The 24,563-nt window shown below is 48.7% G+C and overlaps 1 protein-coding gene across 1 annotated transcript in view; it reads left to right on the top strand.

Moving 5' to 3' along the window:
- The first annotated feature begins 3,781 nt into the window (after positions 1 to 3,781).
- igf1rb (insulin-like growth factor 1b receptor) overlaps positions 3,782 to 24,563 on the top strand; it is a 41,419-nt gene continuing 20,637 nt past the window's right edge. Inside the window, exons 1-2 of the mRNA XM_028956485.1 lie at positions 3,782 to 4,662; positions 10,237 to 10,791. Of these exons, the coding sequence (XP_028812318.1) occupies positions 4,569 to 4,662; positions 10,237 to 10,791 (649 nt within the window). The 5' untranslated portion in view covers positions 3,782 to 4,568. The remainder of the gene's footprint in view (positions 4,663 to 10,236; positions 10,792 to 24,563) is intronic.

The following is a 24,563-nucleotide window of genomic DNA, read 5'->3' on the forward strand; positions in this document are numbered from 1 at the left end:
CTACCATCAGGTCCCTGAGAAAGACGCTTGACCCTGAGTGTCTCCAGGGGAGGGACTGTCCCTGTAACTACTGACGCTCTGGACCAGGGCGTCTGATAAATGCCATGAGTGTAAAAGTAAATGCTGCAGTTAGGCTTTGGTCGCAATGAACCTGTCTCACCACTAGAGGGCGCTGCAGGCTGCACATGCGATGGTCGAGCAGGAATTATGTTTACTGCACATTGAACATTTTTTTTTAACGCTTGTGACTGCTTCAGTTCCGGACTATAGATTTTTTATTTTTTTTTTCTACCTAAGACATACCCGGAGAATAACTAGGTGTTATAGCTTGACCCCGAGCGGCGACCTTCTCTAAGCGTGCACTGCATGTACTGTGAAGGATGAGTCACGTCTTTCAGCTCCTCATTACCACTTTATTCTCAGTTGCCTTTAAGGGCATAATCATGAGCTAAGCTGCCATGAAACACCCAGTACCAAGACGTTGGCAGCCCGTCCTCCATGTCGCTGCACGTTTATCAGCGCTCAGCCGTTGGTGGTCGCAAGTGAAGATGAAAAAGGAAATAATAGTAATAATATACTGGTATGGGCGTCTTTGCCCTGCCTGACAATTAAATGGAGGGTGGAATGAATGCCCTACAGATACCTTTCATTTTCACAACTGGAGTCTGACTTGAACCCTCGAAGTCACTAATGTCCGCCCAGCACTGCACTTTAGGGACCACCTTTACGTTTGCCTGTGAAGCGTGGGTTTCCGATGCTGGCCCTGCGTCATCTCATATCTCGCAGCTGAAAACATCATTAGCCCAAGGAAGCCACAGGGATGGCAACAGGCACGCCATCCCTAATTTTCCCTCCACGAGACCCCAGAAATTCCATTCACCCTGCATGGGCACAATAAAAATAACGCTCATTAGCATGGCTGGCCCACCGGTGGTAAACACGTTTACTTCCACTTGAGAGCCGGGGGAGAATGGAGGCAGCGAGCGGAGTTCGAGGTGGGTGGGCCCGCGGCCTGCTTTTATAAGGGCCCCGGCAAATGCAAGTGGACAGGCACAACATTCAGTGTCGGGAGCAGGAGGTCGCGCTGGTACAGTGCGCGCTTGTTCCAGGGGAATTCTCCTCACAAAATGGTCCTGGGTGGTCTCTGATGTTCACTTCATTTTTCATTTTTTTAATTTTCTTGCTCCTGTTTTGTTTTATGCTTCGTAATTGTCGGAATGTGACAAAGCCTTAACCCGGCTTGCCAGGACCTGAGGTAATCTGCGGCACAATTACAAGCATGATCAGAAGTGTCAGGGACGATCCTTCAGCCCCTGGGCCTTTTCTTTCTCGCAGCGCGGCCGCATCCGGGGGGATTCGCTCCGTCTTAGCCTCTCGCCCACCCAAACGAGAGCGAAATAAGGACATGAGGTCTAACTAACCCGACGCCTGACCCCTGTGAAGCTGTATGCGGTTAATGGCGCCACGTGATAAACACGACGGCCGAGATTTGAGGGGCAGGAAATTGCATTGCTCCTTTGATGTTGGGCAGAGTCTCAAAACAGCGTTTTTTTTTTGGCCATATGAACAATATCGGTGCACTTCAGCTCATGAGTGAATGAGATCTAAACACTGAAATCATGCACAGTAAAACGTACAGTGGTGCTTCTGTGATGTATTTGATTAATTATATTTCGAGTGCGGGTTTTTCCTGTTTTTATAATGAAAATGTAAGGTCTGGGTGGCAAGGGAAACCTCGCATGAGCTATTTCTCTGTCGGTTGTTGATGACGATGTCTTATGGTATATCTGTACGTATCGGACTCATCATTGCATCCGTTATGATTGTATTGTTTGACCAATCGGAGACGTGAACTTGAGTTTATGGGATTTCGCGATCCTGAGCACACAGCTAAGCAGCTGCTCTCGAATGTTCACCCGGGTTTTCATGGAGCACGGGGAGAACCGCAGCATGGACACGGAGCAGTCTGCAGAAAGACATAAAATAGATGTACACGTTTACATCCACTGGTGAATTTAAGAGGATCACGAAGACCAGGTCTCACTCTTGTAAAAGAGATGTGGGTACAATAAATAAAGATATGGGAATTAAGATACGAATAAAAGAAATTAGGGCTAAAAAGCTAAGAGCGAGTAAGTGAGCATGTTGCCCAGCTGTTGTGATAATTCAGTATTTCCGGTCATTTGACCTTCTGAGCATGAATGGCTTTCATCCGGCATTAATGTTTGCTCATGCTACAGTAAAGTAAAGTGCTTCACTTTTTACTTCATCAGTGTTTTGAGCATTGGGCAAATATTTAGACGCATGGACATGAACAGTATTTGGGTGGTAGTAGCCTAGTGGGTGACACACTCGCCTATGAACCAGAAGACCCAGGTTCAAACCCCACTTAGTACCATCGTGTCCCTGAGCAAGACTTAACCCTGAGTGTCTCCAGGGGGACTGTCCCTGTAACTACTGACTGTAAGTCGCTCTGGATAAGGGCGTCTGGTAAATGCTGTAAATGTAAGAAGTGAGGCCTTGATGCCTTGCGTGTGATGAACATCCACCTGAACCTGGGTGTTCACTTAACTTTGTGTAGGTTTATTTATTTATTATAAAATACAACTTTTTTAAGCATGTGTCATTATTGAATGATTGATGAGCCAAGTATAACTCATGTGAAAGTGAAGTGATTGTCATTGTGAAACACTGCAGCACACGGTGACACAACGAAATGTGTCCTCTGTATTTAACCATCACCCTTGGTGAGCAGTGGGCGCCATGACAGGCGCCCGGGGAGCAGTGTGTGGGGACGGTGCTTTGCTCAGTGGCACCTCAGTGGCACCTTGACAGATCGGGATTCGAACCAGCAACCTTCTGATTAAGAGGGGGGGCTTCCTTAACCGCTAAGCCACCACTGCCCCATTTACTTAATTAATTAAAATGCTTAAATGAAAAAGAATTAGGACTATATTAATTTTACTCATTGATAACAACATGTGGTGAAGTGTTTGAAATAAGACAAACAATTATACAAGCAGAAAATACTGAATGTGTCCTTCACAATGGCTTCCATTTTAGCCTTCATACCTAGCACAGAGGAGTGTCTACATGCACAATTTGGATTGAATTTGATTAAAATATAATATTTCTATACACAATATAGAATTCAGATCTTGATTACAGACAGAGAGTACTGGGCAAAAGTCAAAACGGTCCGATGAAAACCACCGTGTATCAAAAACTGATCAAATATTCATCTAACGAAAGCGTTTATTGCAGAATTTTCTTGTTTTCATGAAACAATGACATGACTCTTTTCTCCTGTTGTTCTCTGAGCTGCAATATAATATTCTTCTGCATCTGTAGACTTTTGCTTGTGTGAAATCTGTCGTTAGTTTACAGAGTTGGGAGAGGCCGACACCCAGTTCTTCTAGAACATGTCTACATGCCGACACCAACATTATTCTCACACTCACTTTTTAATCCCATTTTTGGCGTGTTTTACACTTTTAGACGTTCTAAGACCTTCCTAAAGACTTTAATTATTTTCAACACTGCCTGAAGCTCTGGCAAGGCACTGTGCACAACATAAAGATTATAAAAGGGACAGCGTTTACACACTGCTTTTGTATTTGTTTAAAACGACCGTGCGCCCTTCTGTACAGCGCCCCCTGGGAACATGTACCCGCGATGCCTTTAAGAAATTCCCGGCGCCGGGATCCAGGCCGGGATCCGTTCCGCGTTTTCGCGGCCGCCCTTTCAAACGCAGCTCGCTGTGGAGTGAGTGAGTGTGAGAGTGAGTGAGTGCACGATTTAACAGAGAAGAAAGAAAGAAAATCCGGTTAAAAAGAAATAAAAAAATAATAATAATCAAAACGCCGAGGCCGCCGCAGCTGCACGCCTTTACACGGAGCGGGAGCCCCGCCGCGACCACGCCACGCCGCGCACGGTTTCACGGACGGACGGACGCACGCCAGCCCAGACCAGCGGTGCCGCGTCTGCGGGACGCCCGGGGGCCAGAAGCGGAGCGAGTCGCCGAGGGGAGGCCGCTGCCTTGTCCCTCCGTCGGAATGCGGCCGCCCGCATGATGGTGTCGTCGGCGCCTGACCCGCCGGAGCCCGCCCGCCGTCGCACTCGTCCCCGAAGAATGGAGTCCGAGGATGCGGACCGTCGCAGGGCTGAGACACGCGGCTCCTGATCCGGGCTGCGCACCCACGCGTCGGGCTGCGGGCGATCCAGCCGAAGTGCCCTCGTTTCGTCGTTGTTCGTCGGCGTCGGGGAAATATGCGCTTTCGACCGGGGCGCCGGACCGAAATCCCCGCCACGGTTTGTTGCTGGCGCCTGCGGCGACGTCGCCCGGCGTGAATAGAAGGGCTTTCGGGGAAAGAAGCACCGCGCCGCCCGTCGTTCAAACACTCGGGGAGCCGCGGCGAAGTTAGCCGGCCGGCTAACGCAGCCATCCCGGCCGGATTCACTGACTGGAATTTTTGTTCATTTCTGCTTCTGTCTTTATTTTCGCGCTGTAAACCGGTGGACACGTTGACGTACTATTTTTCCTGGCCGGACCCCGCTGACCTACAGGAATGGGGACGGGTCGGGGGAGGGAGAGTTTGGTCTCCTCCGGCGCGCTGCTGCTGCTCGTCTGCGCATCCTGCCTGCGGGCCGCCAGTCCGCACAGTAAGTGGCCTGTGCAATTCTGCGTTGTGTTCATTTTTTTATTTTATTTTATTTTAAGTCTCTTTCTGACCTTCAGGTGGGGAGGGGGGTTGGGGAGAAAACCCCGACGCGTCGGCACGACCTGCTGACCCCCCCCCCCCGGGCGGCCGGTCCTCTTTACTTCCCGAGGGTCGATTGTTTCGGCGACACGAACCGTGGAGCATTTACCAGACGCCCTTATCCAGAGCGACTTACAATCAGTAGTTACAGGGACAGTCCCCTCCTGGAAAAAAAAAACACTTAAGGGACATGATTGTAGTAGGTGGGGTTTGAACCTGCGTCTTCTGGTTACCTGCTTCTAGTTGTTCGATTTACATTTACGGCATTTACCAGACACCCTTATCCAGAGTGACTTACAATCAGTAGTTAAAGAGACAGTCCCCCCCTGGAGACACTCAGGGTTAAGTGTCTTGCTCAGGGACACGATGGTAGAAAGTGGGATTTGAACCTGGGTCTTCTGGTTCATAGGCGAGTGTGTTACCCCACTAGGCTACTACCCCCCCTATAAGATATTGGTGGGATTTGAACCCACGACTCCAGAGAGACTGGAGCTTAAATCCCGTTTCGGACGTCTGGCCCCGAGTTCTCCAGCTGAGTGGGGAAGCGTTTTGTGGCCAGGACGCTGGGGGGGGGGGTTAATAAGGTCTAGGCTGCGTGTCCCCTGTCCTAAGGCGGCATGGCGTGCTGGTTGAACCGGTTCTCCGCCCTGCTGCTGGCCCGATTTGGCCCGTAGAGGCACAAATTTAAGACGCCGCGGGTTGTGTTGCGGCACAACACGTTGAAGATTCTGTCTTTCGTGCTCGCCGAATAGCGGTGGCAGCTTATCTGATGGAGGGGACCGTATCAGGAAGTTTTGACACTTTTGAAATAGACAGTCTCACCTCAACGGCTTTGTCCCGTTACTCGGTTCGCGTCCGCGCTCGCTCGCACGTGCGGACAATTCGGCAAGGGGGCCGCCCGCCCAAAGGGGCCCGGCGCCTAAACCCGCTAGGGATCGAAGTGCGGGAAGAGCAGGACTCTTCGTTTTTTTTTGGCCCTCAAAGCTAAAGGACGGCTCAGCAGCAACCCAACAAAATAATTAGGGGCCTGGTGGTAGCCTAGTGGGTAAGACACTCGCCTATGAACCAGAAGACCCAGGTTCAAATCCCGCTTACTACCATTGTGTCCCTGAGCAAGACATTTAACCCTAAGTTGCTCCAGGGGGGGGGGACTGTCCCTGTAACTACTGGTTGTAAGTCGCTCTGGATAAGGGCGTCTGATAAATGCCGTAAATGTAATTAAATGTAATTAAATCCATCATTCCCCCCCCCCCACCGTTGGGAGCTACGGGCCTGTAAGCGGATTGCGCTGTGCCGCTTTGCCGCCACAAAATTTCCATGTTCCCAAGTAAACGTCGAGGGGCGAAAGACGCGTTTTAAAATAGACGACAGACCGGGTTCTGTTGATTTGGAAGTGCCTGTTTTAACCACTGCAGGTTGGGGAACGACGCCTTATCTCGATGCGTTCCCCCGGAAATATGATCTTGCACCACGGCCGTTTTATTGTTCAGCCTCGGTGGCAAAAATTTGAGCTATCGGAGACGCATGTTCTGCTAAAAACGAGTATTTCCTGAAGTGGATAATTTATCAGTATTGACTATTATCTCTGTCTGTGTCCCTAGTGTAGATTTTGGACTGGGTCTTTGGTGGACCTGTGAGACCAAATCCATCTTGGTTTTGCAGGCCTCGTTGCATGGCATATTTGTTCTGTGCAATTTAAAGGTCCCCTATCATGAAAATGGGACTTTGCGAGATCATTTAACATTAATACGAGTTCCCCTGGCCTGTCTATGGGGCAGTGGTGGCCTAGCGGTTAAGGAAACGGCCCCGTAATCAGAAGGTTGCCGGTTCGAATCCCGATTCGCCAAGGTACCACTGAGGTGCCACTGAGCAAAACACCGTCCCCACACACTGCTCCCCGGGCGCCTGTCATGGCTGCCCACTGCTCACTCAGGGTGATGGGTTAAATGCAGAGGACAAATTTCACTGTGTGCACCGTGTGCCGTGCTGTGCTGCTGTGTATCACATGTGACAATCACATCACTTTATGGTGTAAAGAGTCCCATTGGTCATTCTGCCTCGCTGTTCAGAGAGCGGCAGCTCATACTGTCGGATCTGGAATTTGGCCCCCTTATGACGTCATAAGGGTGAAGGTTACCTCCCGTTTCTCATGCTTTGTTCACCCAGAGAATTTCCCTCCCCTAAAACATTATATCCATCGACCATCATAACCATAAAAATGAGCACAAATGTTTTTTTTTTTTAGTTCAGTCACGTGAGAATCGGTGGGTTCGTTTTATCTCTTCTCGAAAATTGCCGACATGACTTCCAGTCTGCGCCAAACATTGTGGTTTGTAAACGCCGTTTATTACTTCATGCTCCCTCAACTTCTATCGGCCGCTCTCCTCCTCATTTGAGTCCTGTAGAGTCCCGGAAAATCTCATCGTGGGACTGGATCAAAGTGGCTGTGATGCTGCACCAAGGCGGAATTTCGGAAAGACACTTCAGATACGGTATTAGGGGGACAAACTAAGACCGCTATAAATCCAAGAAAAAGAGTTTTATTTGTTTATTGTATAGAACGGTGTTCCTGATAACCCGGCTTCCCCCTGCAGCCCGCGGCTGGAAGTGCCGCCCGGCGGGACGTTATCTCGTGTAAACATTTGCGCCGGAGCACCATCGCGGCAATTGAGATAGGTGCGTTTGCACAGCGGTGTGAGAGTCTGGCCTGGAGAGGAGGTCGCGGGACGTCGGCGCCAGTTTTATCACCGCGCCCCTTGCCGACACCTTGCCCGCGGGTCACGGCTGGCCTCGGTCAACTTCTTTACTCTTCAATCACCGGGAGGCCAACAGTTCGTACAGAGGGGCTGTCGGGGGGTGAAATTCGGGGCAGAACGTTAGATGTGGCATTTTATGCCAAGCCGAGCGTTTTTTTTTTTTTATTATTTATTTTTTTTTTTTTATATGACCGCGATGAGGTTCCAATCGATTACGATGACCGGTTTCAGACCTATGTACTCGTTCATTACAAAAACGAGTCTATTGCATGTATTGCGTCAGTACCTGCCTGTGGGCGCGTCTTAGAAAGGATGTAGCCTCAGGGAAATGACTGAAACCGAACTTCAGTTCCTCGCTTGCGATGACACGGAAAGTGAAGTGATTGTCACTTGTGGTACACAGCAGCACAGCACACGGTGCACACAGTGAAATGTGTCCTCTGCATTTAACCCATCACCCTTGGTGAGCAGTGGGCAGCCATGGCCTAGCAGTGGTGGCCTAGCGGTTAAGGAAGCGGCCCCATAATCAGAAGGTTGCCGGTTCGAATCCCGATCCGCCAAGGTGCCACTGAGCAAAAGCACCGTCCCCACACACTGCTCCCCGGGCGCCTGTCATGGTGCCCACTGCTCACTCAGGGTGATGGGTTAAATGCAGAGGGCAAATTTCACTGTGTGCATCGTGTGCTGTGCTGCTGTGTATCACAAGTGACAATCACTTCACTTATACTTATGACAGGCGCCCGGGGAGCAGCGTGTGGGGACGGTGCTTTGTTCAGTGGCATTCGAACCGGCGACCTTCTGATTACGGGGCCGCTTCCTTAACCGCTAGGACACCACTGCCCCATGAAACATAGCCGCCTTAAACCCAAACCGTCGAAAAGTTTACAATTTATTTTATCACTGACAAAGGTTACACATCAGTCGTTTAGTCACGGCCGTTAATACATATATTGTTATGGCATGTTTGTTTGTATAAAAAAAACGTTACCCAGGCCTATTATAACCATTTTTAATTTTAGCATTGAATGCCAGTATTGTGATTGACTGACTGCATGCTCGTCCGTGCCATTCGTCCGTGTCCATTTTTCTTTTTTTGGAAAATCCGCCGCGAGCACTTTCCCGGCCTTAAGCGGAGAGCGGGTCTACGGAGCTCGGCGCGCTCGGCGAACATGCCTTGTTTGAAGTCGCCCGGGAGGGCGGGACGTGTCTGGCAGTGACGCGACCGTGAGAGACGGAGCGTGCCATTTGGCTCGTCTGATAATTATATACATGGCGTCCGTTTCTGCTGTCCTTTGTTCACGGTTGAAGGCCCTGATGCGAAGTTTGTGGGCCACATCCTTTCTAAGTGAGCGTAAAAAAAAAAAAGGCGCGTACGCTTTTGTACAACTGTGTCACGACGATAGCAACGACTTACCCGTCCTGCTCCACCGACCTACACCTGCACGCCGGTTACGTTTACGACATTTAACAGACGAAACACCCTCATCCAGAACCACTTAACGCTCCGGGTGAGCGGTCAAGTTCTTTTTATTATTCCAACGTCACAGTGGACAGCGTGCATACGAACATACGTACCTCTGACGCTTTCATCACAGGTCCGGGAGCGTGGAGTTTCCCCGCGGAAACGCATGCTATGGGAGAAGAGAACCTTTGATGGGCCTTTTTGGGACCTTGGAAATGTGTGTGTGTGTGTGTGTGTGTGTGTGTGTGTGTGTGTGCGCGTGGTGTAGTGTTTTGTCTTGCCGTCTTCATTGTTTCCACATGCAGTGTTCTCTGAATGACTTGTGTTACGGAATGTGCGTAAAACTGTGCCGCTGCCAGACGTGTTTTGGTTTTATTCGCTATTTGATATTCACACTGAACAACGTAGATGCTCATGAACTCTACCAATTATTGGCTGTTGGGTGCGTTTAGAAGAACGGTACGGTGAGGCGGCGTATTTCCCTGTACACCTGCATACAACTGCATATTTATTGATGTCTGCGACAGAGGGTTTTATGGTCTGTGGTTGGACGTGGATGACCCTGTTTGGTGAGGCGGCTTATTTCCCCGTCTACGCCTGTATATGAAGGTGAAGTGATTTGTCATTGTGCAACACTGCAGCACAGCACACGGTGACACAACGAAATGTGTCCTCTGTTTTTAACCATTGCCCATGGCGAGCAGTGGGCAGTCATGACGGGCGCCCCCTTCCACTTCGGTTTTTATTTATTTATTTATTTTTAGTTTTATTTTGAGAATCTTTATTCACCAGTAAGCTGATATTCGTGCTTGTACGGTGTCGCTGTGGTCGGGACGCAGAGGTCCCTGCTGCTCAGCGAGAAAGGAACACTTGGGAAAATGACCTTTTTATATGCAGGTTTTTACGATAATATTTGCATGAATTACTACCTTAAACTGACCTTAACGAGTAAATCTAACTTTAAGTAATTAGAGTAGCATTGGAAATGGAACTGCTTATCAATACATGTATCTGTAATTTAAGTAAATTTTAAGATATGGTGATCGTGAAATGCTCAAAATTCATCTCATATTTCGGTCATGTACTCTGATATCATGGAAGTTTTGTGATCTCATTTCCAGGGTAATTTGATAGGTCCTGTTTGAAAGCCTCTATACACACCTTGATCTGTTCTCTTAACACGTCATGGCTCTCCAGTAAGAATTGAAATCATGTCACCTCTTCTGACATTATTTTCTTGTTTCTCTACCCTCCACAGTCTGTGGACCAGACATTTACATTGGCAATTACATCTCGGAGTTTAAGCTCTTGGAGAACTGCACGGTCGTGGAGGGCTACCTTCAGATTCTGCTCATTGGGGAGAGAGGCAACAATCAGGAAGTCTTCCGCACGCTGAGCTTCCCCAAACTCACCATGATCACGGACTACCTGATGCTCTTCCGGGTGGTGGGCCTAGACAGCCTGAGCACCCTCTTCCCAAACCTGTCTGTTATCCGAGGACACAAACTCTTCTTCAACTACGCCCTGGTCATCTACGAGATGAACAGCCTGAGGGACATCGGCCTATACAACCTGCGGAACATCAGCCGCGGGGCCATCCGAATCGAGAAGAACCCAGAGCTGTGCTACCTGGACTCGGTGGACTGGTCGCTCATCACGGACGACGAGGCCAACGGCTTCATCGTCGGGAACAAGCAGCCGAAGGAGTGCGGGGACGTGTGCACAGGGTTTCCGGGGGACAAAATGCAATGCAACAAGACCAACTTCAATGACAACCACCTTCACTGCTGGACGTCCAACCACTGCCAGAAAGGTAAGAGCTGCTGTGTCTTCTGATGGCGGCGTGGAACGCTAACCTCTGCAAGATTCCGTATTTTAGATGTTTAGTCTGCACTCTGCTTTAATTTAAAAGGCCCAAACACTATGATTCCATACAACGTTCTCACAAGTGCTCCCCTTGACCAGAGTGAATTTCCAGTAAGAACACTGTAAGGCTGGAATCCAGCCCTCGGGACGCTTGTTTCTGGTGACCCAACTGTGAAAGACTGGGCAAGAACGAACAGTGACGTAATGTAGCCGGCCCCTGCTCTCCAGTGGCCAATGCTGAATAGGTGAAAGGTGGGTACCACGGTGATGCCAGGCGCGGAGGAATAAGGGGCGGGGACGGCGACAGCAGCACAGAGGAGAGGTGGGAAATTCCCCCCGGGAACCCCCCCCCCCCCTCTATCTCTTTCTCAGATACTCTTTCTTTCCGCTTCTGTTCCTTCCATCACGCACGCCTGCATGTCCTGGTGTCTGTTTCGGCAGTTACGGCATTAAAAAAAAAAAAAAAAAGTGTGTGTGTGTGTGTGTGTGTGTGTGTGTGTGTGTATATATATATATATATATATATATATGTATACACACACACACACACACACACATATATATATATATGCTGTCCTCCACCTCAAAAAGGCTTTGGCTCTTTACCGGGAAGGAATTATATTATAGAAACCAGTAGGTTCATGTTTTTTTTTTTTTTTTTTTTTTTTTTGTGCGTATGTGTTTACATTCCCAAAAGGGGTAAAATGGGACTGGGTAAAAAGTGGCGGCGTTTACGGCTCCGTTCCGCGTCTCTCCGGGGGCGAGCGGTGCAACGTTGCCCCCTCGACGGAGACCGAATGCACAGTCAGATCGTTATACTCGTGCGAGGAGGAGGAGGCCGGGGCCGGGCCAGACGCTGTTGTGGTGATCTCGGCGCGCGCTGACCATGGTTTAGGGGCAGAAATCGCGGGCGCCTTTGAAGGGGGTTTGAAGCGCCTTTTCCAGCCTCCCTCCCCTCGCCCCTCTGTATAATTACCTTGTTTTTCTTTAACGCAGATGTTTCGTGGCGCTCTCCAGCCCGTCTGCTCCGCCGTCGCTCTTTAATTAGCCTGTCAGGAGGGCCGGTACTCGAGGGCCCGGCTCAGACGCTTGGCCGATTACAGTGGGTATTTTCATCTTGCCCCAGGTAGCCGAGGTGCCCAGCGCTGTGCCACTTTGGTCAGGAACGTTTTTAGGGAACGTTGTGCTTGGCCCAGTGATGAAAGGGAACTTTAGATGCGGCCGCACGATTCTGTTGGAGCAAACGATATGTCCGGATTAAACGCACCATTGCAGACAAGGGGCAGTATTACACCGGGTGGAAATGTCAGCATTTTTCCCCGGCAACCAGCAGGTATTCTGCTGGCCAACCATGAAGAGGTGTAATGCGAGGGGGAGGCGGCCTGAGAAATCGGCCATCAGCGGCCATCGTTTCCCACGAGGCGGTGTTGTTGAGAGCCGAGTAGCATCATGTGTTACAGGTAGGGATGTCCATGGTGAGAATACCAGATCCAGTCGGGATAAACATGAATAGGGCGGTAGTAGCCTAGCGGGTAACACACTCGCCTATGAACCAGAAGACCCAGGTTCTAACCCCACTTAACCCTACCTCAAACTACCACTGTGTCCCTGAGCAAGACACTTAACCCTGAGTGTCTCCGGGGGGGGCTGTCCCTGTAAATACTGATTGTAAGTCGCTCTGGATAAGGGCGTCTGGTAAATGCTGTAAATGTAAGTGAAGCCGTAATCTTCATCCGGGCTGCATGCGGCCGATCCCTCAGTCAAGGTACATATACGTTGATATAAATTACTTTATATATCACTCCATGTATATAAAGTGGCCCAAATCTGCTTCCATACCCGTGCTTTAAAAGGGCATCGGTCCAAAAGCACCCGTGTCCATTTGGTCTCGGGCCGTCGCACCTCTCTCGTCGCTCTGTTTTTGTTCCTCTGGTCTTATCTGAAAGGCTTATCTGAAAGCGATAAGTGATTTACTGTAGTCTGGTATAATCTCCATGTGTGGTGGGGGTTAACGATAAGTCCCTGCTTCAGCGGCGATAATGTGCCGCGCCGGGCTGAACGGAGACCGGTTCTGCGGCCTTGTTTACCGCCCGCTGCCACGGCTGCTGACGCGGCGCGCTGCTGTTATGGCCTTGTGACCGGCGCTGGGCGGATGACCTCTGCCGTGGGGACTCCGGTCGCTGTCCTTTAACAGGACAGCACTGTTCAGAGCTGACAGATGATTGGATTCATTATTTCATTTACGTGTTGGAATGCAAAGCCGTCCCAATTCTCAGCTTTGCTCTGGAATCAAAAAGGCTATTTTTATCCTGTAGGCTTACTCCTAATTGAAAAATTAGTTAATATTTTTTGGTGCTCTGTTAATAGGTGAGCCTCGATTCGGGAACATGTCCGCGGTCCTCCGCTGTTCCAGCTTGGTTGTGGACTTTGTAGACGTCGCCGCCCGAGCACGCTGCGCCGTCATGTTACTTATCGCTTTCAAGTGCAGTCGCGGTGACACATGGCACACTGTCCTCGCTGCGGCGGTAATCTCCGCCGCATCCCAAACCAACACCGAGCCGGCATGTGGACGGGACTGCGTGTGACGAGCTGGACGGGTGACCGAGCGGTGAAAAAAGGTGTGTGTTGGGGAGAGAGGGTACTGGCTGTGTTGAGGGAATCTCTCTTTGGCTAATGAGCCCCACCGCTGATAACCTCCTGGCCACCGAAAACGCAGAGCCCACCCACCCACCCCCACACACACACACACACAGAGCCCACACAGATGGGCCAATTGCTCGGTGACAATGGGCCCGGTTTTAATTACCTCCATTTATCAGCCTGCTGGGCAGTGCCCACCTCCCTCGTTTGCCAGCCCTGCCCCTTTGTCTGCGTCCCTTGTTAACCTTCGGTGCCCAGAGTGCCGTGCTGCTGCACGGTGGGGCCAAGTTGGCCCTGGAGCTGAGGCACCAGCTCCAGATAGGAGACCTGTTGTTGAGTTATAAAATATTCCTGGCAACTTTGCAGAGAAAAAAACCCAGCCGAGGACCTCGTGGAGAACAGGTCCCTCCATCGCTCGGGTGGGCCGGTGCCGGTGGGCGCAGTAACGCGCCGTTACGCCCTGCGTCCGCCTGTTTGCTGGCTTACCTGCTTCCAGGATGCGGCCCAGGCCTGTAGGGAGCGGGTGGCGGGCCTGCCCTGGGGTTGGGATGCTGTGACGCTCCGCATCTGTGCTGCTTACATTTACATTTACAGCATTTATCAGACGCCCTTATCCAGAGCGACTTACAATCAGTATTTACAGGGACAGTCTCCCTGGAGCAATTTAGGGTTAAGTGTCTTGCTCAGGGACACAATGGTAGTAAGTGGGATTCGAACCCGGGTCTTCTGCTGCTTTGTTAGGAATGTGAACCCTGTGTCAAGATGGCTGTCGGTTTTCCACTCTCTGCCTGGTATCGGAGGCGGACGGAACGTTGTTGGCTCATGCACACGTTACACGACCCTCGTACAATTTCTTCTTAGCGCCATTAATTGCCAATTGGAGGCTTTAAATCTTGAGGGATTGATTCCGATGGCACTTACTCCCTTTTACTTTACATTTACTGGAGGATTTGTGACTCGTTTCCGCCGAGAGCTCGGCCGACACTGAACACGCAGAGACACCATCAGGTCAGCCGAATAACGACCATGAGCAACACTTTTATCACATGAGGTACATTTCACTACGTGGGCATAAAAATGAAAACATTGAGATATTGATAAAACGAAATTTCTGCCATTACGTTTGTTGCGTTACGCGACTATGTATGTATTTAGATACATTTACATTTACATTTACAGCATTTATCAGACGCCCTTATCCAGAGCGACTTACAATCAGTAGTTACAGGGACAGTCTCCCTGGAGCAACTTAGGTTTAAGTGTCTTGCTCAGGGACACAATGGTAGTAAGCGGGATTTGAACCCGGGTCTTCCGGTTCATAGGCGAGTGTGTTACCCACTAGGCTACTACCACCCTAGATCGTCTGTGTTTATTGTTTATGGGACACCACTGCTGCGTGTGAAGCTTTGCACACCAGAATTTCACTCATATGCACTGTACCGTGTATAAATACCATAAATGTATAGGGGCGGCGCCGTAGGGGAGCGGTTTGTTATATCGTCAGCCTCGATTGTCTGCGAATCTTTGGGTTCCGTTGAAAACGTCCAACTTTTTTTTTTTTTTTTTCTAATTGCATGTATCGATCGCTAGACGCTGAGTCTAAATGATACCAAACGGACTCTGCTATGCTTTCCTCCATATCTCCCCCCATTAGAAGTTATGCGTCATAGCCTGGTTTCTGTCACGTGGTTATTTCACGTTCGTAACAGTACTTCTCTTTTGCTTTTATTTTGTACACTAAAAGCAATCCTCCTCTCAGTCCATCCTCTTCTCCGCTCAGCCAGAGTGAAGTGGCACACGAGGCTCTACATGATGTATTTATTTGTTTGTTTATTCTATATATGATGTTAAATGTTATCCCATAACCCAGAAAAAATATTCAACGTCGGAGCGGTCCGCATATGTGTTCTTTTTCTACAAGCGCTTTGCACGGAAGTGGCATGTTATTCCGCTGAAGCTCAAAACATGAACTTAGTGGTTTATTGTCAGGGATTTGTGCTCTTAGGCCGCTGGAAATCCCTGTTTTACGTGGTCTGGCGTGGGCCTTTTAAGAGTAAAACCCTGACACCTGGCCCAGTGATCATCTTCCCTGGATAAACCCCCTGCAGACCTCTCCACCTAATCCCGTCAACACTAGGCTCGTCAGCGGTCTGTAATGCCCGTTTTAGCGTCCAGCTCGCAGCTTGGTGATCGGTGAAGATGGGCACGCATGCGTGGCATGGAGTAAAGGCAGCATACATGGAATCCTGCCTCGGTAGAACCTGATGTTCACGGGGAAGGGCTTCTAGCGGCGGAGTGAGTCAGGTGAGTGGCCAGAGGGAGGTGAGGAATTCCTCAGGTGTCAGGCACCAAAAATACACAAGGGAGCGTTGTTGGGGGAAGCCAGCGTCTCCTGACCAGCCCTCTCCTGGAGGGTCAGTAGTGGGACATGTGAGGAGTGACGTTGCCTGATGCCAGCACGTTCGGAGCTGTAAACAGCATGGATTATCTCATTAGACTGGCACCAGGCAGTGTAGGCAGCGAGTGGACATTCGGCCCTTGATATTTGTTGGATACATAAAACGGCACAATTTGACAGCAATCAAAATGTGACCAATTAAAAAAAAATTATAATAATTTTTCTTTCGACAAATAATTGCAAACCCTGCACTGACACCAATTTCAGGCTCACTCTACCCTTGTGTGCAGAAGGGTCAAGTGTGTTGTATGTCAACTGTAGGGCCTGTCAAAGCCATTGAGGTACAGTACCGGCCAAAAGTTTGGACACACCTTTCTTAATTTTCATGACCATTTACGTCGGTAGATTCTCACTGAAGGCATCAAAACTATGAATGAACACATGTGGAGTTATGGACTTTACAAAAAGTGGAGACCTGACCTCCACAGTCACCGGACCTGAACCCAATCCAGATGGTTTGGGGTGAGCTGGACCCCAACAAGTGCTAAACACCTCTGGGAACTCCTTCAAGACTGTTGGAGAAGCATTTCAGGTGACGACCTCTTGAAGCTCATCGAGAGAATGCCAAGAGTGTGCAAAGCAGGAATCAGAGCAAAGAAACTAGAATATAAAACATGTTTTCAGTTATTTCACCTTTTTTTTTTGATTAAGTACATAACTCCACATGTTCATTCGTAGTTTTGATGCCTTCAGTGAGAATATACCAATCTAAATGATCATGAAAATAAAGAAAACACGTTGAATGAGAAGGTGTGTCCAAACTTTTGGCCTGTCCTGTATATATATTGCATTTTGTAGACAAGTAGCAGTAATAATAATAATAAAGTGTTATTAATTTTCCTCTCGAGCCTGTTGTCTGCGTATTGGAAGCGCTGGGATATGTCTCACTCTGATAAGGTCAGAGATTAATTGAGGATCAGTGCAGGTGTTCTGCTGTTCCTGCATCTGATAAGACGGCAGACTTAGCGTCAGACAAATATAGATCTAAAGCGCATTTAAGGCTGCCTGAGCTATTACCGCCGCACCCCCGTACTTACGCCTCTGACATGGACCCGGCTCAGATGCCTCCACGCGAACTCCCCGTTAAATTGGCATGTCCTGGATAAAGCACTTACCGTACAGTGCCTAGCGGCATTCTAAAGGAGGGCCCGAAGCTGGGCCAGCAGTGGCCTTGCGGCTAATGTCACAGGTCCTAATCCACAAACTGTGACGGTGCTATTGAGCCAACCTTGAGCCAAGTACCGTCCCACACTCACTACTCCCACTTCTCACGGTGAGAACACTCGTTCCCGCGTCTGCTATGCATCACAATGACGTGTGAGGCAGGTGTGACATGTCTGGAGACAATGGGACTCAACAGTCATAGTGTTGTAATTACAACTGGGCCATTTGAGTTATTCCTTCAATCTATAAAAGTTCATGGAAGTCCACTTCCGAAGTGACGTAAACATGGCCATGTTTGGGGACACTCAGGACACCAGCGTGGGGAATTAAGGACTTTGAGATGCCACGTAGTCCAAAGGAAAGCCCTCTCACCAGGGCAGCTGGAGACGGTCCAGACCTCAAACCTCACCCGCCCCGCCTCACCTCACCTCAACCTGCTGAGGACGCTGCTCACTTCGTTCTTCACCCCATGCAGCCGAAGTCACTAGTGGTCTCCATTTTCAGTCCATCTGCCATTTCTGTTTTTTAATTAAAGGAAACCAGTTTAATACAATTAAAGCATCAGTGAAATAATGAGACAAATGACACCCCCGTTTTCCTCTAGTTCGCGTGCATTCAACAATATGCAAAGAAATGCAAATGTGAAGGAGTGAAGTAACATCCTGATAGTTTCTCAGTCACCCGGAGCGCGTGTCGTCGTAAGGAGCGAGGTCACCGGCGGTGATGTCATCGAGGTAGCCTCACTTCCATTCAGCCTCGCCAAGGCGCCGCTTGGCTCTCGGCGCCGAAACTAAAACTGTGAGAATCTCAGGATGTTGAAAGAGCCTCTGTTCCCTCTTTTTATCCTGTAGAACACACACACACCCACACACACGGTGTAATGTGTAATTTTGGCTAGCGGTGTCGTGGTAGATGGGAACTGAGCGCTGGCCTCCCCTCGTGGCTGCCCATGCACGGTCCCAAAGTATCGGCTCTGTATCGATGTGAAGCGCCATTATTCGGTAACTGACAGTACAGTTAGCTTAAGTCATATTGTGTATGCACACACACACACACACACACACACACACACACACACACAGAGCAGGTCTTGCCACACACAGCCACTAGTGTTTGTGTTGACAGGCCTAACAGTAGGGGCATTGAGTTTCGTCTGAGTATTTCGGGGCCTCGGCATTGAAAGGTTAGAAGAAGCCCCGTGCTGTTTGGCTCTCGGTCAGCATCTCTGGCCGAGCTGCCGAGCGGCGGGAGGAGTGACGCCGTTTTCCTGCCCGGCGCAGAGTGCAGCCTGCGGCCGGAGCTTCTCATCCCTGAAATGGTGGGATTGTTTATTGGGTCGGTGCAACTTTTTCTTCAGGTCCAAAGTAAATTTTAAAATACAAGCTCTTAATTTCCATGAATTAGCTCTGGTACCTGGTACAATTAAATTCCAGCTTTTCCATCTGCAGGTTCGCAGAAATCACCAGCCGACTACAACGATTTTCAACAGGCGTTGCAGCAGGCAGCCGCACTCCCGGCTTCCTGGAGGACCCAGTGTTTACATGAGACACATTAAACACCGGCCTTGCGAGAAAATGGAAAACACAAGGGTGCTTTCTGGAAGTATTTCAACCAGACGAACTGGGAAAACCGAAATGTGTGGACATGCCCATTCGCAAGAAGTGCTTCAAAGTTTGGAAGAAAAAAAAAAGCCTCTGTAGCATCGAGTACAATCCGTAGTATCGGTATCGAGTTTGAAATTTCAGTATCGCGCCCAGCCTGGTTTCCACGCAGTATTCTTTTCATAGGGTATGTCATAGTAGAAGTCGCCAACACAATCTCGGGCCACGCCCACCACCAATTCCAGCACTGTTCTTCAAACGTTTTGATTGAGCTCATGCATGGGACATTAGTGAACACGCCCCATGCACTGCGTACTTTGTAGAACAGGGAAGGCATCCTTCAGCGTGTGTGTGGTTCTGACCTTGGTTGGTGAGGATGTCCCTGCTCTGGAGTTGGAGCAGGTGCTGTATTTGCCCTCATCCCGACACGCCTCTTCGGTGTGGGATTGGGCATACTCTCCTCCCCCGCCGAGGGCCATCGTGCGATCAGGTGTCGGGCCCTGTTGAAACCCGGCACCGTTCCCTCCCTTATCGCCTGGCGTCTCGCTCTCCTGGTCTTTCTGATTTCAGGCGTCCGGTGCCTTCAGCCTGCAGGGCAGGGTTAACTGTTGAGGTGAACGTGGCCCTCACAGATGGGTCTCTCTCTAGTAAAAAAAAACTAAATCTAAGATCATTGAAATGAGTTCCTGAATAGATGCCAACGTTCTTTATTCTTATGGCCTAATTTTGACGTTTCTGTTCTAACTGATGTAGCCGAGTTCTGTGACCGTTCTTTTGATCGTTCATTGTTGTGCTAATATATGGAGGTACCAATGGCAGTTCAGCAAAAACACATCTAATATATTTTGAAATCAGCTTTTTTTTTTTTAATGGTTCTTTTTTAGGTACAAAAATGTCACCTATGGGATCATGTGTGTGTGTATGCCCCAGTTGTATTAAATTAGGTTCGATTGCCTGTCTGTCGGTCAGCCTGCCGTGTGCTGTGTTGACTTGTGTGTCAGAGCAGAAGAAGATACCGGATGGAATAAGAAGAAAGGGAGAGGAAGCACGTCTTCCTGGCGGTGTCGCGATTACACGCCCAGAAACTGGACGCATGCTGATGAAATATTTAATTGGCCTCGTAACTGGTCACAGCTCTTTATGTCCAGTCATCATTATTTGAATGTTTAATGAGCGCTGTACCTGTTCCACAACTGTGAGCTTTATTCATCCAAACAGCTCCTCACTGTAAAAAAAAAAAAAAAAAAAAAGTTTATGTAAAAAAAAAAATTTTTTTTATCCTAAATACAAATTTAGTCTGACCCATTCATGTCATTTTCCAAACCTCTCATTCCAGCACCTGGTTGAGGGCTTTCTGGAACATTCCACAGATTTCTGAGCTTTGCTCTGCGATAAGAGCCCACACAACAGAGATGAGGGAGAATCAGGCGGGGGGGCAGGATTTCTGCCTCGCGCTTATCAGCAAATGTATCTCAGGGTGTGTGTGTGTGTGTGTGTGGGTGGGTGTGTGTGTGTGTGTGTTTTTCAGGGTCAGTAAGTGGCCTGACATTCACTTCCGTGTCTTATCTCCTTTTGTGAATCTGAGGAATCCGTGCCGCGGCAGGAAATGGTGTGTAGTGAGCCCACTGCCTCAGGGGTGTGTGTGTGTGTGTGTGTGTGTGTGAGGTGAGAGACTAGGAGATGATCATCTTAAGTGAATTTGAGCTGTGTGTTTTTGCCAGTTTTGTATGACCTTCTGGTGGCCTGTTGTCCTTTTCACCTGTTTTTGTGCGTGTTTCCGCGCTGGTATGCGGTTACCGTATTGTAATAAGCAGCCCCCGTCTCCCCTGCCTGGAGTCGGGAGGTGCTGGAATGTGGGGAATGCCTTTTGTCGGAACTCTAGCAGATGAAAGTTGGGTAAACGAGCCTCGGTTACCTGCGTCCCTGTAATGCAGCGCATGCCCTGCAGCTGTTGAAGGTCCTTCCTGTTTTCACCCCGACTTGAGCTTCGGGGAAGATCGGTTTGCAGGTGCCGTCTGCTCGCATCACGCTTCCAGGGCAGCCACGTACAATAACACATGTTCATCACAAAATCATTGTCCTGTTATGCATTATATTTTCTGTCCCCCAGGAGGAAGTAAACGTTGCCTATAAATTGTGAACATGTTAAATAATACAGCAGCTCTTCCACTCGCCGCGCCTTTGACTGTATGCAACGTTTCAAAATAAAACCCTAAACCCTGTAATTAACGGCTTTCATAAGTGTGAAAGTGCATGATGGATTTACACATGTAGTTTGTCACCAAGCTGGAAGGCACTATATATACACACACACACACACACACACACACACACACACACACACACACACACACACACTGCTCCAAAAAATAAAGGGAGCACTTAAACAACCGAATGTAACTCCAAGTCAATCACACTGCAAAATCAAACCGTCCACTTAGGAACCGTCCACTGACAATCAATTTGCTGTTGTGCAAATAGAACAGACAACGGGTGGAGATTATAGGCAATTAGCGAGACAATTTGCCCGAGATTTGTGCTCGCCAGAGGTAGCCTGTCTGCCATTAGGTACCAGGATGAGATCCTCAGATCCCTTGTGAGACCATATGCTGGTGCGTTTCGGCCCCGGGTTTATAAGGGCACGTGGAGGCCACACACACACACACACACACACACTCATACACACACACTCATACACACACACACACACTGCTGAGCCTCATTTTGACTTGTTTAAAGGACATTACATCCAACTTGGTGTGTTTTTCCAGTACAACTCCACTAAAGTGCAGGAGGACCACACCCAAAACATGTACGGAAAACTTTTATTTTGAAAAATGACCAGCTCATCTGCCCTTTCTGGGCCTCTTTTCTCTTATTGCATGAGTCTACGTGTATAATATAGTGCAAAATGCAAATTTTTCATATGTATAGTTAAAGGACCAGATTAGTACCTGCTCTGTTTAATTGATGCCTGCCTTCCATCAGGCTCATAATTTCTTGGGTCCGTTTCTTTGTTCTGCCCGAAACCCATTAAAGCTTGAGTACAGACGCTCTCCGACTTCCTGTGCTGACTGGGGGCTGCCAGTGTGTTCCTGCCACCTCGCACCTCACTGGAAATTTATTACCAGAGAGGAGCCCGCAGCATCTTCATTAAAGCCACCGTCTGAAGCCCGAGGCCGCGCTACGCCCTCCGCTCTGGTGGGCCCGCCAGCTTTGATGTCTCTGTGGTCAAGCATAACGTCTGCTACCCAGAATTCACCATTAACACGTTAATGGATTCTGTCTTCCTCCCTCTGGGTGGTGTTAGTTGCTCGGCTTTTGTCCCCGAACACTCGTGGCATGGTTCTGTTCTGAAATGTCAGCGCTGCCTCGCCAGGAGTCTCGTAAAAAGTAAGATTTGCCGTCTGTGGGCTCACTTTGGAGGAGAACAAACCAGGCTTGGTGACTTTCCCACAGCCTTAAATCTCCGTTCCAACACATCGTTCGAAGCCCACTTGCTACCACTGTGTCCCTGAGCAGCACATGCAGCCCCGCGTGGCTCCAGGAAGGCCGTCATATGTGCAGTGTCGTCCTTGTGTCCATGTTCAACGTCTCTTGCGAAATTAGTTTTAAACGTTTAAACTTCAGTTCCGTCGTGAAATCTGGATCCTCTCATTTTTACTTTAATTAGCTGTTGTGTAACTGGAGCACAGTTTTCAGGTCATTGTGCTTGATGAGTGGTTATGTTTTGTCTGTTTTATTAGTATTAATGTCACATGGTTTAGCTTTTGAAATATTCATTATCTGAGGAAAGTGCGTAATATAAATATTTCCCTTCCACGGGGCTCTGTGTATAATTTACGTGTATTGCGCCTATCACGTTGCGGTTCAGCATGGTTTTTTTCTCGCCCTCTCTCTCGCTGGAAAACAGCCTTTTCTGTTGCACAGAGTGACGTTAAGGTGTCACAACTATCTTGATGGGGGCTTTCATACTACAAAACGCACACACAGGTCCACAAAAACACAGATGAGCGTAGTCTTTTAATGCGACCGCATTTAAATGTTTCACTCTACTGTAGCATGAAGTGTGTCTCCGTCATAAAAGAAAAACACTCTCTCCTGCATTAGTGCTTGTTTACACACGTCTGTTTTTCTGGATTATTGACCGTCTCTTGTCTGTATTATAAATTTGCATATGCAACTTTTTTCCGATCCGCTCCCTGATACTGCTCCTTATTTACAGTGAAAATTATAATTTTTTTTCTCTTTATTTTCAGCTCAATCCTTATTGTTTGGCTTGTCGTCATTCAAGACGCTTTGAACTGCGGAGTCGGTTGTTTTTTTGGTACCTGCAGGGTGTGTAGGCGCGGGGATGATTGATTGGTTTTTACTCATGGTTTGAAGAACTCGTCTGTACTCCGGGATTAGTGCTGTTTTTGTGCTCTTGTTGCCGTTTTTCAATGATTCTTGTACAATCTGAGTCTTCTTGTTGTGTGAAAGTGAAGTGATTTGTCATTGTTATACCCAGCACAGCAAGCGGTGCACACAACGAATTGTGTCCTCTGCTGTTAACCATCACCCTTGGTGAGCAGTGGGCAGCCATGACAGGCGTGTACTTTGCTCAGTGGCACCTTGGTGGATCAGGATTCCACTTTATGTGTGCCCCACATAATGCCCCACTTTATGTGTGTGTGTCTCTGTGTGTGTCAGAATAACAACCCCTCTTCCTCTCCCCACAACCCCAGTGACCTTTCCTCCATAAATCCCCCATCACCAGCTGGAGGGACTCCGCAGCCATTTTATGAATGAGCGGCTGAGTGGGTGGAGTCACGCGGCGGACAGACGCTCCCTTCACTCGCACAGCATTGATCGTTGTGCTGGAACAGGCCCAACGGCTTCCGGCTGCTCAGAGTGGCTGCGGCACCTGCATTGTGTGTGTGTGTGTGTGGGCTAAGCTCACTGTTATGGTTTTTATATCGACTTAGCTGATCGCTGGGCCAGTTGCTGCCCTCAATATTTTCTGTGTGTGTGTGTGTGTGTGTGTGTGTGTGTGTGTGTGTGTGCGCGCGCACACGTGCACTTCATTCATTGTCCGCATGTTTCATTCACAGAAGACTCATGAAACCAAGTCACCCCATCTGAACGGAAACAACCCGATCAATTCAGTTTAGGATCCGGCTGGAGTTGGGGGGTGTATTTGGATAAATCTGGTACCCAGCCATGTTCCCCGTATCAGTAATTTTCCTATAAAATATGTCTGTTCTTGATATGAGCAGGGCTGGGATTTTTATTATTGTAAGTTTGTGTAGTGTCTGGTGTAGTAATGACCTTCCTCTTTAGAGCATATTTAGATGAACTTGTAACCTTCTTATTGTCTGACTATGTATAGAAACTACAACAGAGTGAATAGAAAGATTGTATTCATAGTTGGGGGTCCTAGTGAACCAGAATTGATCACTTCATTGATGGTAACATGGAAGTACGTTGTAAGTCGCTCTGGATAAGGGCGTCTGCCAAACGCCTTAAATGTAAATGTAATGAGAGCCTGACTTGACCAGAGATACAACCCGCACACACACATATACACACACACACACACACACAGTGTATCATTCACTCCAAACGGCTGTGTTGGCCATTTCTCTTCAATGAGAGAGTCGGAACTGAGCTTTTTGCTGTCAGGAACAGTGTAACATTTATAAACCTCTGACATTCACATCAGTGCTGCTCATCTCTCCTCCAGGTCAGGGTCCATTCGGGATGTGCTGGTGAAAGGTACCTCTGCATCCTGCCATTATCATAAACGACACAAAACAAAGTATGGATGTCATCAGAACTTCAGGTTGAATTTGTTCATTCATAGGGCCAAGTAGA

Source organism: Denticeps clupeoides, chromosome 16 (genome assembly GCF_900700375.1).
Source record: "Denticeps clupeoides chromosome 16, fDenClu1.1, whole genome shotgun sequence".
Lineage (NCBI taxonomy): Eukaryota > Metazoa > Chordata > Actinopteri > Clupeiformes > Denticipitidae > Denticeps > Denticeps clupeoides.